General features: G+C 48.9%; 2 protein-coding genes across 5 annotated transcripts; one reads left to right on the plus strand and one right to left on the minus strand.

Moving 5' to 3' along the window:
• Positions 1–102: 102 nt before the first annotated feature.
• On the plus strand, positions 103–12,033 carry kidins220b (kinase D-interacting substrate 220b). Of its 4 annotated transcripts, none has more exons than XM_054761874.1 (29): positions 103–277; positions 1,000–1,162; positions 1,246–1,344; positions 1,477–1,575; positions 1,656–1,754; positions 1,850–1,951; positions 2,020–2,118; positions 2,190–2,387; positions 2,514–2,612; positions 2,686–2,784; positions 2,853–2,951; positions 3,111–3,288; positions 3,364–3,528; positions 3,613–3,792; positions 3,873–4,038; positions 4,278–4,429; positions 4,501–4,790; positions 4,859–4,999; positions 5,068–5,314; positions 5,371–5,462; positions 8,229–8,373; positions 8,500–8,662; positions 8,749–8,927; positions 9,012–9,247; positions 9,489–9,602; positions 9,792–9,929; positions 10,006–10,104; positions 10,178–10,408; positions 10,528–12,033. In XM_054761874.1, exons 2-29 carry the CDS (start codon positions 1,031–1,033, stop codon positions 11,653–11,655), a joined length of 5,169 nt encoding a protein of 1,722 aa, XP_054617849.1. In that variant the 5' UTR covers positions 103–277; positions 1,000–1,030; the 3' UTR covers positions 11,656–12,033. The 4 variants fall into 4 exon arrangements, with proteins under 4 accessions (XP_054617849.1, XP_054617850.1, XP_054617851.1 ...); XM_054761875.1 differs by having other exon boundaries at positions 5,374–5,462; XM_054761876.1 differs by lacking the exon at positions 9,489–9,602.
• On the minus strand, positions 11,555–14,451 carry sox11b (SRY-box transcription factor 11b). The gene has a single exon (XM_054761882.1). It carries the CDS (start codon positions 13,346–13,348, stop codon positions 12,563–12,565), a length of 786 nt encoding a protein of 261 aa, XP_054617857.1. The 5' UTR covers positions 13,349–14,451; the 3' UTR covers positions 11,555–12,562.
• Between the last annotated feature and the right edge of the window lie 21 nt (positions 14,452–14,472).

Here is a 14,472-nt window from a genome sequence, read left to right on the forward strand (position 1 = left end):
AGAGAACAATAACAGAAATAGTTATTTGATGATGTTGCCAAGAGACAAAGCCCTGTCTGTGCTCTTATTTTGTCCACCACAAACGGAAGTTTGTGTGTGATTTAAGCCAACTGGACGTGCACCTCGTCTTGATCAAGATGGCTGCTGTTGTTTGGGATGAAAAATAATCTCTGGCTGACATCCATCAACAAACACGCCAACCTGCACGTCAATATCTTCCAGAACGCCGGCTGGACCGAACCTGACCACCTAAACAAAAACTACGTCATTCTTCTTGGTAAGCACGATCAATTTCTTATTGCGTCAATCGGCAGCATCATTTAAAGTTTGATTGACACTTGGCACGTCGATCATATCAAAACGCTTCGTGTGTGATTGACGCAAAATGTTCGCTGTTTCTTTGCCGTTGGCTTTATTCTTTTTACGGGCCGCCGTCATAGATTCAGTGATTGAGAGCTCGAAGGTTATATTCGGGTTATTAAGATTCAATGACCTTTAGCAATGACAACAGTAACATTTACTTTAGCTTTGAAAAAAACGATACTACTAACATGGTCATGCCTGAAAATATGGCCAACTGTATTGATGAAATATTATTTTACATATTTTTCTATTTGACGGCCGCGAGCCGTCTGTTTCTATGGTAACCGCAAGGCCTGGCCCCCATCATCTTACAAATAAAGCATACAAATTAGACTCGCTAGAAGCATGGGAAAAAAAATTAACTCATCATTAGATATTACTAATTGCATTTATTTACTTTAAAAATATTTCATGCATTAAATACGTAATATTGCCATTAAAAATATGAATTGAATTGTATTGTAATAATTGTTAATTATTGCAATAACTGAATTATTTTTGCCTGTGTAAATTTAAAAGTGATGCAGCCACAGCTGTGTATATTCTTACGTCACATTGTGACGTCATTTCAAAGTCCGCCAATAACATTAGCGGCCAGAAGGCGGCGCAGTGACAGCGTGTCGTTTTTCGTGCCAGCCTGCAGGGGGCGTTCTGATAGACCGCCAACATGGACACTACCACTTCCATCAAGATGACCACACTGGCCATTCAGAACCTGTTTAGCTACGTGGAGGAGGAGAACCTGACGGCGCTCCGGGCTCATCTGGACCGCTTTAAGGAAGTTGATGGACGCAGCGATGTAAGTGCTCGCTCTCACGAAAATGCGAGCGGCTCGCACAGCCCTTCTAAGTCATGATTGTTGTTGTTGTTGGCGGTCCACAGAATGGACAGACGCCGCTGATGCTGGCGGCCGAGCAGGGCAGCTTGGACATTGTGCAGGAGCTCATCAGGCGAGGAGCCAACGTCAACCTGGACGATGTGGTGAGTGAAACAAACGCACACTCACACAGTCAAGATGGTCTTAGCTGCCGGGAGGGGGGAGGGTGCTGCAGTGCGGTTGCCAGGCAACAAGAGGTCTGTCATCATGGTAACCGTGATTGTGTGTGTTTACAGGACTGCTGGTCGGCGCTGATCTCGGCCGCAAAGGAGGGTCACGTGGAGGTGGTCAAGGAGCTGCTGGAGAACAGCGCCTACATTGAGCATCGGGACATGGTGCACTTCCTGTCTGATCAGCCAATCACAGGCCTGGAGTTGCTTTGTAATGTAGTGTAACTGACGTGTTTGTGTGTCAGGGAGGGTGGACGGCACTGATGTGGGCGGCTTACAAAGGTCGCATGGAGGTCACCAAGGTGCTGCTGGAGCAGGGGGCCAATCCCAACACTACGGGACAGGTAACTCACTTGTCTCTTTGAAGAGTAGTCACTTGTTCAAGTGCTCCACTTTCAAGTCAACATTATGAGATATTGTGATGCGGTGTGTCCTGCAGCAGTACAGCGTGTATCCCATCATCTGGGCGTCTGGACGAGGACACGCCCACATCGTCAAACTCTTGTTGGAGGGCGGAGCCAAAGTCAACTGTTCTGACAAGGTGAGGAGAGAGAACACACACTTTTGTGTAAACACTGACTATAATGTGTGTGTGTGTGTGTGTGTTAGTACGGGACCACTCCTCTGATCTGGGCATCCAGGAAAGGACACTTTGACTGTGTCATGCACTTGCTGGAGAACGGTGCTGATGTTGACCAGGAGGGGGCGGTAAGTTGGCAGTTAGCAGGCTGCACACTGTAAAAAGTATGGATGTTTTTTGACGTCTGTCCTGCGGACAGAACTCCATGACGGCTCTGATCGTGGCGGTGAAGGGCGGCTACACGGATGTAGTGAAAGAGCTTCTCAAGAGGAACCCCAACGTCAACATGACAGACAAAGATGGCAACACGGCGCTGATGATCGCCGCCAAGGAGGGCTACACCGAGATTGTGCAGGACCTGTTAGACGCAGGCACCTACGTCAACATCCCCGATCGAGTGAGACGCCGCAACCTTGCACACCTCCATCACGCAGCAATCTTTGTGTGTGTTAACAGTTACACTCACACTGTGTGTGTGTGTGTGTGTGTGTGTGTGTGTGTGTGTGTGTGTGTGTTTGTGCAGAGTGGAGACACGGTGCTGATCGGGGCTGTGAGGGGGGGTCACGTAGAGATTGTCCGAGCTCTGCTGCACAAATACGCCGACATCGACATCAGAGGACAGGTGACGCCCATCATGGGTACAAAGTGTTCACGCTGCCGATCATTAAGATGCTGATGAACGCTTGTGCTTTCAGGAGAGTAAGACGGCGCTGTACTGGGCCGTGGAGAAAGGTAACGCCACCATGGTGAGGGACATCCTGCAGTGCAACCCTGACACAGAGATGTGCACCAAGGTGAGACACGCCCACTGACACGCCTCCTGCACCAGTGATCAGGAAATCACATCCGCTTCCTATTTCAGGATGGCGAGACACCTCTGATCAAAGCCACCAAGATGAGGAGTGTAGAGATCGTGGAACTGCTGCTTGACAAAGGAGCCAAAGTGTCCGCTGTGGACAAAGTGAGAATTCCTTCGCAATAGAAGTCTTAGATTTTTCTACATGTCAAAATCACTTCCTGCATCTCGGGCAGTTTATTATTTTGACCAAAATCTTAACATTTCCTGATCACTAAAGGGAAAGTGACATTTCATCTGTGTGTCCCTGCCTGTCTGTCCCAGAAAGGAGACACACCCCTCCATATTGCCATCAGGGGGCGGAGTCGCCGTCTGGCTGAGCTCCTTCTCAGAAACCCCAAAGATGGCCGCCTGCTGTACCGGCCCAACAAGGCGGCAGAGACGCCGTACAACATCGACTGCAGCCACCAGAAGAGCATCCTCACGCAAATCTTCGGCGCACGTACGTCCTCTCGTTAGGCTGCCGCCGCTGCGATCCAGTCTGTTCAGCCATCACTCAAAAGCTCCTCCCCTGCAGGTCACCTGTCCCCCACTGAGTCAGACGGCGACATGTTGGGCTACGATCTCTACAGCTCTGCCCTCGCCGACATCCTGAGTGAGCCCACCATGCAGCCCCCCATCTGTGTGGGCCTGTACGCCCAGTGGGGCAGCGGCAAGTCCTTCCTGCTCAAGAAGCTGGAGGGTGAGCATACATACACACACAAACACACACACACACACACGCGAACACACCACAACTACACACTTCACGTACTCTTCTCCTCAGACGAGATGAAGACATTTGCGGGGCAGCAGATCGAGCCGTTGTTTCGGTTCTCCTGGCTGGTGGTCTTTCTATCTCTGCTTGTCTGTGGCTCAGTCGCCGCCGTGCTTGGCTTCACCTTTGACCCCAGGCTCGCCATGGCCGTATCACTGAGCCTGCTGGCGCTGCTCTACCTCTTCTTTGGTGCGCTCCACTCCATCATGCTATCCACTTTCCTGTTTCCGCTTCTCTGGGGTCTATAAGGTCTGGGTGTCCTTCTGCAGTGGTGGTTTACTTTGGTGGCCGCCGTGAGGGTGACAACTGGAACTGGGCATGGCTTCTCAGCAGCTGTTTGGCCCGCCATGTTGGCTATCTGGAGCTCCTCCTAAAGCTGATGTTTGTCCACCCACCAGAACTGCCGGAGCAAAGCACCAGAGCTCTGCCTGTCAGGTAACTTGCAGGGTTAAACTAGGTTTCACCTGTCAGGGAACACACAGGCTATGTTTCACCTTATGGGTAAAACGCAGGGTTGAAGTAGTTTCACTTGCTAGGTAAAGTGCAGGGTTAAACTGTGTTTACCTGTCAGGCATGTTTAACCTGACAGATAACATGCAGGGTTGCATTTGTCCAGGTGATCTCATGAGCGCTGATACTGTATGTCACAGTGATGTCATCACATGTGCTTGCAGGTTTCTGTTTACAGATTATAATCGCCTGTCAAGCGTTGGTGGCGAGACATCCATGGCCGAAATGATTGCCACGCTGTCTGATGCTTGTGAGAGAGAGTTTGGATTCTTGGCAACACGCCTCTTCAGGGTGTTTAAGACTGAGGAGACACAAGGTACAACACACACACACACACGCACGCACACAGAGTGCAGAAACACACAGTGTTACTTTTTGTGTGTTCAGGAAAGAGCAAGTGGAAGAAGACGTGTTGCATTCCTTCCTTTGTGCTCTTCACACTGGTGATGGTGTGCTTAGTCAGCGGCATGGCACTTCTGGCCATCTTTCGTGTCGACGGCAAGAACCAAACAGTGAATGGCGTGCTGATGGCGCTGGGTAGCGTGGTGGGCGCGGCACTGCTGCTGAACTGCCGCACGTGGTGGCGGGTGTCCGACTCGGTGCTGAACTCACAGAGGAAGAGGCTGCACAGCGCCGCCAACAGGATGCACAAGCTGAAGAGTGAAGGCTTCATGAAGGTGAACGGAGAACCTCCGTGATGTCTGCGTGAAGGACAGACTGGTGTCTAAGCAAACGTGTTCTTCAGGTACTCAAGAGCGAGGTGGAGCTCATGGCTAAAATGGCCAAGACCATTGACAGTTTCACGCAGCACCAAACCAGGTTGGCGGTCGTCATCGACGGACTGGACTCATGCGAACAGGACAAAGTTCTTCAGATGCTTGACACGGTGAGAAGACGCCGCTTTATTTTGATAGAATAGGCAGCAGACTCACATCCAGTGGCGTTGTCCTACAGGTCCGAGTCCTGTTCTCCAAAGGTCCCTTCATCTCCATCTTCGCCAGCGACCCGCACATCATCATCAAGGCCATCAACCAGAACCTCAACAGCGTTTTGCGGGACTCCAACATCAACGGACACGACTACATGAGGAACATCGTCCACCTGCCCGTCTTCCTTAACAGCAGGGGACTGTCCAGCGCCAGGAAGATGTGCGCCGCCACCGCCGCCACGCCCGCTAATGGGGACGCCGCCACTGCTGATGGTGAGGGGTTTTATTTTGAGAAGCTCCCTGTTTGTTCTGACTTCTTGTCACGTCAGCAGGTTGGCACGAGGAGCTGGACAGGAAGCTATCTCAGCACAGTTTGGGAGAACTGACCAAGTTTGGCAGCAAGACCACCCTCAATCGCCGGGTACGTGCACTGTAAAATATAATAAGTTGACTTTACTTAAAAAAAAATATGCAAACTTGCTGCCTCACAAAAAATAGTTTTTGTTAACTTAGATGAATTACATAGGATTTACTTAATTATTGTGAGTGTGCAGTAATTCAATTATCTTAAATAATTGGATTACAGTAACTTGCTTATTTTGAGTTTGCAGTACTCAAATTATCTTAAATATCTGGATTACAGTAACTTGTTTATTTTGAGTACTCAAATTAACTTCAATGAATTAGACTAGGGTAACTTATTTACTGTGAGCTTCCAGTACTCAAGTGATAGTTTAATTCGCTTTAGTGTTTCTCATCCATCATATTCATGTAAACTTAATGTAATCTAACATTGTGAGAGCCACACTCAAGGAGCGAGGGATGGATTAGTGTAAAAAGTAAACACGTGCCTGGTTTTGGTGTTGACGAGGCTAGTTCAGCTAGTTGGCTGAGGTCATAAGGTGTTTTGCTTCTCAAAACAATATGCGGTTTAAGAGAAACATTTGCATCATAAAACCATTGCCCACAAAAAAGTATGACCTCACAATCGCTTGGCACTATTTTCTCTCCCTTAGAATGGGTAGGGAGAGAGAGAGAGAAGTGGTCTAAGCTGAAGTTAAACCCACAACTGTCTCTCACGGCTACAGCTGGGGGTCCAACTTCAGCTTAGACCACTTCTCTCTCTCTCTTTCTGCCCGTTCCACCTCCATCTTATGAAGTTCTGTCTGTCATCTGTTTATTCATGTTCATAAAGGTATCCCTGGCTCTGTGCTAAGTTTCTTGACCTAAAAGAATTACAACAGCACTTGTTGATTTCATTAAAAAAAAACAAAAAAACACAATGACTGGAGAACACTTGATGGATTAACTCAGTGGAATTAAAATTTATTTAACTAAAAATAGTTACTGACCTGGGAACAGGGTCCAGTTTTAGACAATAAACAATATCAAAGAAACAAAATGCCTCTCAACAAAAATGCACAACATTTAAAAAAATATGTTCCTCATAATTGCTTGAAAGAATATTATTAAGACCTAAACCCTTTCAGAGAATCTTTCTGAACGAATCATTTTTAGTTCTGTAGCTTAGGGTTATGTTGGGTGCATATACTTTTTGAAAAGCAAAGTAAAAACTTGAAACATAATGACAAATGCACATTAACAACAAATATTTCCTATTAATCCTTTCTTCAAAATATTTTGGGTAATCCAAGTGAAGAGCATAGATAAGCCCAAACAAGAGGCAGACTGCCTGGGGAAAGTCTCTAACATTGTCCATGACTATACTCCCCTCAAGTATGATGGCAGTGGAGATGGGCTGGAGGTGCACTGCATTTAGACCCTGCTGTTCAGCATCCTCGTTGACCACGGTCAGCACCCCAACTGTCACTGAGGCGGGTGCTTCTTCCTTTGCTGTGTCCTGCAAAAGAAGCACACACAACTATCTTTTGAATCTGGTCGTCTTTTGGGAAATTCTGTAGACTGAAAGTGTGAGATCGGGGAATTCACATATTTAATGTAATTACATTATGTACTCATTTAGTGATTATGATCATTTATGAGTGAGACTACAATCCATCAGTTTCTGATCAACTGAAAATAACAGTATTTTAAATATTTGACAACACTATCAAACGTATCAAATATGATTTGTCAATAACTTGAGATCAATATGTTTCTTTCTTCTTACAATATGCTACTTACAAAGCAAGTCTTGCAGACCTCACGGGAGTCATCACCAAGCACAATAGGAAGGCCTCTGAGGACAACAGAGCGAAGTGCTGTCACATCTGGCAACTAAAAATACAGAGAGAGAATAGATACAAGTTAAGAACGTTGTAGCGTTTTGAGGGGTGTGGTGGGGGTATGTGTTGATATACTGTTCTGTATGTTCTCTAATAGTGCAGCCTCAAAGTGTTATTAGTATAATAGGTAACATTTAAATACCTAATTTTACACATCCCACTTTACCTGTTTTCTTTAATTATACAAAGTCAACATTTCAATGAAATTTAACCATCTTATTTTCCTCCTGGGTCAAACTGACCCAATCAGTTTTGACTGGTCCTTCTTTCCTCCTCTGACCCCCATCCCTCCTTCCTTCCTCCCTGCTCCTCTTTCTCTATTTCCTTTCTTCCGTCATCCTTCCGTACTTCCTTCCTTCTGTCCCTCCTCTCTCTCCTTTCCTTCCTTTCTTCCTCCCTTCTCCATCCTCACACACACGCGCGCGTAAATCGGCAAAAAAGTCTACTACAAACTCTTGTCTGTATTTGTTTTTTGCTAGCGGTGATATTTGAATTTGATTGTGCTTACTCGTCCCTGGCAAGCACACAGTACTACAACAAGACAACGCAACGGTTTACAAAAGAGTAACATATTCACTTACCTTAATGTGCTAAACACAAGTAGGCCAGGTGAAGGCGTTGAAGGGAGCTCCTGGTTGACCATGCGGTCGAGGTGAAAATGTGCTGAAAGTTTTGGTAGCTCGAAGTAGATGAGGCAGGTCTGAGCATTATTTTTTCCTAATTTGACTTAACTGGGATAAATCAAGTTAAGCATGTTTTCCAACCCCAAATTACTAATTACTTACAGTATTACAAGTATTATTGAGTGTTCATTACAAGTTGATGAAAACTGAGTTTGGTTCACTCATCTTATTTAATTAATTTGGATGTTGGCATTCACAGTGTGTATTTATGTGTGCGTGTGTGTTGTAATAAAAGCCTAACGTCTGACCTGTGTGCAGGACACATACCGCCGGCGGCAGGTTCAGCGCTCCGTGACTCGTCAGATGTCGTTTGACTTGACCAAGCTGATGGTGACTGAAGACTGGTTCACGGACATCAGTCCTCAGACCATGAGGAGACTTCTCAACATCGTGTCTGTGACAGGTCAGTTATGCGACTCGTGTCAATAATCAATTAGCACATGAGAAAGACACACCACAGAGCGTCTTCATGTGATTGACATTGTTATGTGGTTAGACTACACTGATGAAGGTCATGTGACATGTGCAGGTCGTCTGCTGAGAGCCAATCAGATCTCTTTTAATTGGGACCGCCTGGCGTCCTGGATCAACCTGACTGAGCAGTGGCCTTACAGGACATCCTGGCTCATTCTGTACCTGGAGGAGACTGATGGCGTCCCCGACCAGGCTGCTCTCAAGAACATTTATGAGAGGTCGGGGTTGCATCCTAATGGGAGGTCAAATGTCACACCCACCAGGATCTACGAGAGGTCAAGAGTCTGCCTTTTTTTTTCTTCAGAGTTCTGAAGAACATCCCCACCACTAAAGATGTGGAACCTCTGCTCGAAATCGACGGAGACGTCAGGAGCTTTGAAGTCTTCTTGTCCTCACGGACGCCGGTTCTGACGGCCCGAGACATTCGGACCTTCCTGCCCTGCACTGTCAACCTGGACCCCAAACTGCGTGAAATCATTGCAGGTGCCTCCTTCTCTACCTCCCTCCAGTGTCTTTGTCTTGTCCAGATGTTTCCTTGTCTTATCCAGATGTCTTTGTCTTGTCCAGATGTCCGTGCAGCCCGGGAGCAGGTGAACATGGGTGGAGTCACGTACCCCTCAGTCCCGCTGCAGGAGGCTCAGCCCCGGCCCACCTCTATGTACAGTCAGGTTTCGTCCACCTGCTCGCCCTCCGCCTCATTTAGTGGCCCCTTCAATCCTCCAGTGGGGGGCGTGGTCTCGCCACCGCCTCACAGCAGCTACTACAGTGGCATGGCCGGACCACAGCACCCCTTCTACAACAGAGTGAGTCCTGGCCCAAACACACACACGCACACCCACACACACATATCTGCTGTGAGAGGAGGAGCCTGACAGTCAGGTGGGTTGTCTGGCGGAAAGAAGGTAAGACCTGTTGTTGTGACGTCATCATGTTTTTTCTTTTGTGTTGAGTCGGCTCATTCCAAAAGGTGACGCTGCGTCACTCAACAGGATGTGAGCAGTGGCTTGTTTGCATTTCATTTTCATTGTGTTGGTTTTCTGCCAGCCATATTTCCCCCACCACCTTCACCAGCTGCCACGCCCCCTCATGGCGTCCTACCCATCACACCTTGTTCCTCGTCTGCTCGTTAAAAGCTCCCTCCCCCGGAACACCACTCTTGTAAGTACCATGTCAGTCATGACACACGAGGTGTGCAGGGGAGGGGGAGGAGTTTGCTTTTTGAAATTTTTGATTCATTTCCCAGCATGTACCTGTCTTGTTTCATGCAAAGACCAATTAATGCTTTTGAAGCTGGCATGGTCACATGACACTGCAGAGACCATTAACGAGCCACAGCGTCTCCTCCAGGGCTCCGCCTCTGTGGTGTCGGGGACTCCGCCCACCCTCCTCAGCTCCATGACGACGGACAGCGTGTGCGAGCGTGTGCGTCACATGGAGGGTATCGACCAGAGCATGCTGGCGGCGTACACGGCCACCATCAGGAAGGTCAGTGATTGGCACGGCCAGCAAGCGAGGCTTTGCCTCCCAAGTGTAAAGCCTGACGTTGTGTTTGTACACTCAGGCCAACGTTAACGGTCGAGTTCTGTCGCAGTGCAACATTGACGAGCTCAAGAAGGAGATGAACATGAACTTTGGAGACTGGCAGCTGTTCAGAGCCACCGTGAGGCGCCAAAACAATCGCCACGCTTATGAGTCAGACCTCCACTTGGTGACCTCACGTCCTGTTTCTGCAGGTGCTGGAAATGCGGCACATGGAGAGCCAGGTGCTGCATGAGGAGGCCACCAGCGAGCAAGGCAGCGTTGTGGCAGGTCACCCTGAAGTGGGCCGGCGGGCTGTGGTTCCTTCCCGTGCTGGCAACGCCCCCAGTGACGTATCTCCAATGTACAGCTTCAGCCTGAGCTTTGAAGAGCTGAACACAGTGGGCCTGGACGAGCCATCACGACATGCCAATGCACAGTGGATGGTGAGGTTTTGCTCTTTAATCCAACCTAACATGAACAAGTGTGCACTAGCATCAGGTGCTATGCTAATGCTGCTGGACACGTAGAATGTTCCATGTTTGTGTGCTGTGTGTGTCCTCAGGCGGGGCCTCAGCGGACCAGCAGCATGACGAGTCTCAACTCCCAGGAATCGAGCAACGACATCGCCAAACTGACTGACAAGCAGCAGGCGGAGTACCGCAATGCCTACCAGGAGTACATCGCTCAGATGGCACAGCTGGAGGTGGGTGGCAGCGGCGGCGAAAAGCTAGTCCAGCCTCAGCCTGGACACTTTATGACACCGTCTTGCGAGGACAAGAGCAAGGACGCCGAACAAGATGGACGCAAGTCCTTTGGCAAGAGGGCCTGCGTCAAAATGGCAACTGATAACACCGACTTTGCAGCCAACAGCGAAGCTCTGGATCCCATCACAGAGGAAGATGAGAAAGGAGACCATGGATCCTCCAAGTCCCTACTGGCCCGCAAGACCTCCTCAGAAAGAGGCGGGCTTTTCCCAGGCTCCGCCGACTTGAAGTCGAAGGCTGGTAGTGGTCTGCACTACCAGAAGCTGACCAGCGACGACGATGAGTCTGAAGAGTCAGAAGCCCCGCTGCTGAAAGAAGGCAAGATGGCGGCAGACGCCAAAACAGGCATGTGCTCGCTGGCTCTGAAGGGGAAGGACTACTTGTCCGACGCGACACTAGACAAGAAGGACTCGTCCGACTCAGGCGTGCGCTCCAACGAGAGCTCTCCAAACCACTCACTGCAGGACGAGGAGGCAGACCTGTCGCAACTGGACAGGTCCAACTTGATCGAGCTGGATGAGGACAGTGGTGCCAGAAAACCCGGCCTCCCCGCCGCTCTCCAGGATGCTGCCGTGACCCGCATGTCCATCTGCTCCGAGGACCAGTGCAGCCTGCTGGCCACCAGTCCTGATGACACCTGGCCCGGCTCCAAGACCTGGAATCTGAACCGCACGCCCAGCAGCGTCACGCTCAACAACAATACCAACGCCCAGCAGGGGGACCGCCAAACACCCCGTACCTCTGCCCACTCCACCGACACCATCGACCCGCCCACATCCACCGCCACCACCCGGCCCACTCCCAACAACGAGAATGTGCGAGTGGTCCACCTGAAGAGGGGCCTCAAGCCCGGAGACCCCCCAGAGGTGTGCACCTTGACAGCAGATGCTGTCGCCTTTGGCGAGGAGCGTGAGAGCATCCTGTAAACCCACCCCTGCCCACTATCATAATCCTGCAGCATCATGTGATGTGACTGCCGTTGTGTGTAGATGCATGCTAACTGTCGTGACTCCAAATTAGCGCTTGATGTTTTTGTTTAGATGTTTTCAAAAGAAACTAAATATCCTCTTTGTTCTTAGCTTGATGTTTGTAAAAGCATGTGATTGACAGCTGATCAGACCGGCTGCACCCTGCCTTAGATAGGCTCCACTCCTTAAGTGAGAAAAGTGAATGAATTAAATGTTAATTCAGTAAATAGAGTATTATATGTCAAGGGTTAGAATATTGCTGCTGTGATGGATTCATGGAGTTATATCTATGTGCATGATGAATAAAAATTAATTGATGCTGCTTTGTGTTTGATTGCAATGAAGGGGTCAAAGTTCAGAGACAGGTAAAAAGGACAGGTCACAACATGAAGACAACTGGACAGAAGTACATCTTTTCTATACACTAAACCGTGTACCTCCATGTTAGTCATATTTCCCTCATGTCATGTCTCATCAGTCTGACTTCCTTCTAATTGCTCACAATTCTTCCCTCACAGTCTTGCCTCAGAGGGACGTCCAGTCCTGTCTTGCATTGTGGACAGAGCTACGGTTACAGCTAACCAGCACACAAAGCTAACTAAGCTAGCTCAAGTTTTCACTGTTACACGGCCAAAAAAAAACGTATTTTAAGCCCCGCCCACTTCAAAAATGACCAGAGTGAGTTCATTATTTTCTGAGCGGATTTATTCAGTCCATGACGTCACTTCTACATATTGCACAAAAACAAGGAGCAGAACTCAAAGTGTGCCACTTGACCTAACAACACAAGTCAGCTGACGTGAAAAACTACAAAAATATAATCTTTCATCAAATAAAAGTCCAGTAAAACTTCGAAAAGTTCGGCTCAGCAAGTGAAGACCAGGTCTGAATAGTCGCCGGTGATCAGCTCGCTCAGCTCCGGGCTGCAGTGGTCAGGGAACTCGAAGTGGGACCTTCGGTTCCTTTCGGTACCGCTCAGGTCCAAGTCCTTGTCCACCAGAGACAGGCTCAGGTTCGCCGGTTCCGAGGAAGCGTGGAGACTGAGCGGGAAGTCAGACCCTTCCGCGGGAAGGTCCTGGTCCAAGTCGTCCCCGCAGCAGGAAGAACTGGACCCGGACCTAAACGAGGAGTCGGGAGAGAGCGTTCCGGTGGCCTGGCGAGTGATGTTCTTGAAACTGTAGAAGAGTCGACCCGACTCTTCCGGTTCTGTTGACGCAGAACCTATACTGCGGTAAGCAAGCGGTTCGTCGTCCGAGTCGTCCTCCGAGTCACTAGAGTCCCGTTTGAGTACGTAGCGGTACCGCGGGTCGGCGCGCTGCCTCCGTCTGTCGGAAACCACCAGCGGCTTTCTGCTTTTAGACTTGTTAGTGGTTCTGCCGCTCTTGTCGGCGTCGTCCGTCTTGGACTTCTTCTTGGGTCTGTACTTGTAGTCCGGATAGTCGGCCATGTGCTGGAGGCGGAGCCGTTCAGCCTCGCGGATGAACGGAACCTTCTCGGACTCGTCTAAAGTCTTCCAGCGCTTTCCAAGCCGCTTGGAAATCTCAGCGTTGTGGACTTCTGGAGACTCCTGCATGATCTTCCGGCGCTCCATTTTGGACCACACCATGAAGGCGTTCATGGGTCGCTTGATGTGCGGAACCGGCTGCACCATGCTAGCTGCTCCAGGGAGTTACCCACACACTTGCTTTAGCCGGCCCAGAAGCTACCCGCGCACTCTTTGAAGAACTTCGTCTTGACCGGCCCGGTTCCGTCGTGGTAAGTTCTTAGGAGCGAGTCAGCCTGTGTGGACCCCTTCTTAAGCTACCCGGAGTGCGCGCGACCACGCCGCCTGCAGCCAATCGCTGCTCAGCTTTGTACCCGCCTTCGCTTATGATTTAGCCAATCTCTGAGCAGCTTTGTGTTACTTCTTTCCCGCCTCGTTGCTGTCACAGCCAATCAGAGTTTAAAGCCCGCCCACCGCATCTCAGCCAGTTGCATTGTTTTTTTTGTTTTTTTTTAAGTAATCACAGTCAAATAAGGAAACATAACTATTACTAATTATTACTATTAAAGAAAGAAAAATTATTGCTATTAAACATTCTATTATTAAACATAATTCCCAAGATTGAATATTATTAAACATCCAACCATCTATTTTCTATACCGCCTCTCCTCATTAGGGTCTCGGGGATATGCTGGAGCCTATGCCAGCTGACTTCGGGCGACAGGCGGGGCATACCCTGGACTGGTTGCCAGCCAATCGCAGGGCACATATAGACAAACAGGAAGGAAAGCGGAGTACCCGGAGAAAACCCACGCACGGGGAGAACATGCAAACTCCACACAGAAATGCCCAACATAGATTTGAACCCAGGTCTTCCCGATCCCCCGACTGTGACTGTGTGGCCAACATGCTAACCGCTAGGCCACCGTGCGGCTATTATTAAACATGATTACTATTATTAAACATGATTACTATTATTAAATATGATTACTATTATTAAACAGTCTGACAATTATTAAACATGATGACTAATATTGAATATTCTGACTATTTGACGAGCTATTTGATGAGCATCAACAGGTGTTGAGAATAGCGGGAAGAGCGTCACAGAAGGTTACCGAGTGAGGCCGGGGGAGGGTCTGGGATCATCAGATGGACAATCTAAGTAGGTCAAGTATGTCTTCTTTGTCCACTCCTGACCGTTGGTGAGCAGCAGATGGTGAAGTAGGGGTGTCCCATCCACCCCAAAGGTTTCCGGGTACGTGACATGACAACCTCATTGTTCTGTGTGT

Source organism: Dunckerocampus dactyliophorus, chromosome 19, assembly GCF_027744805.1.
Source record: "Dunckerocampus dactyliophorus isolate RoL2022-P2 chromosome 19, RoL_Ddac_1.1, whole genome shotgun sequence".
Classification (NCBI taxonomy): domain Eukaryota; kingdom Metazoa; phylum Chordata; class Actinopteri; order Syngnathiformes; family Syngnathidae; genus Dunckerocampus; species Dunckerocampus dactyliophorus.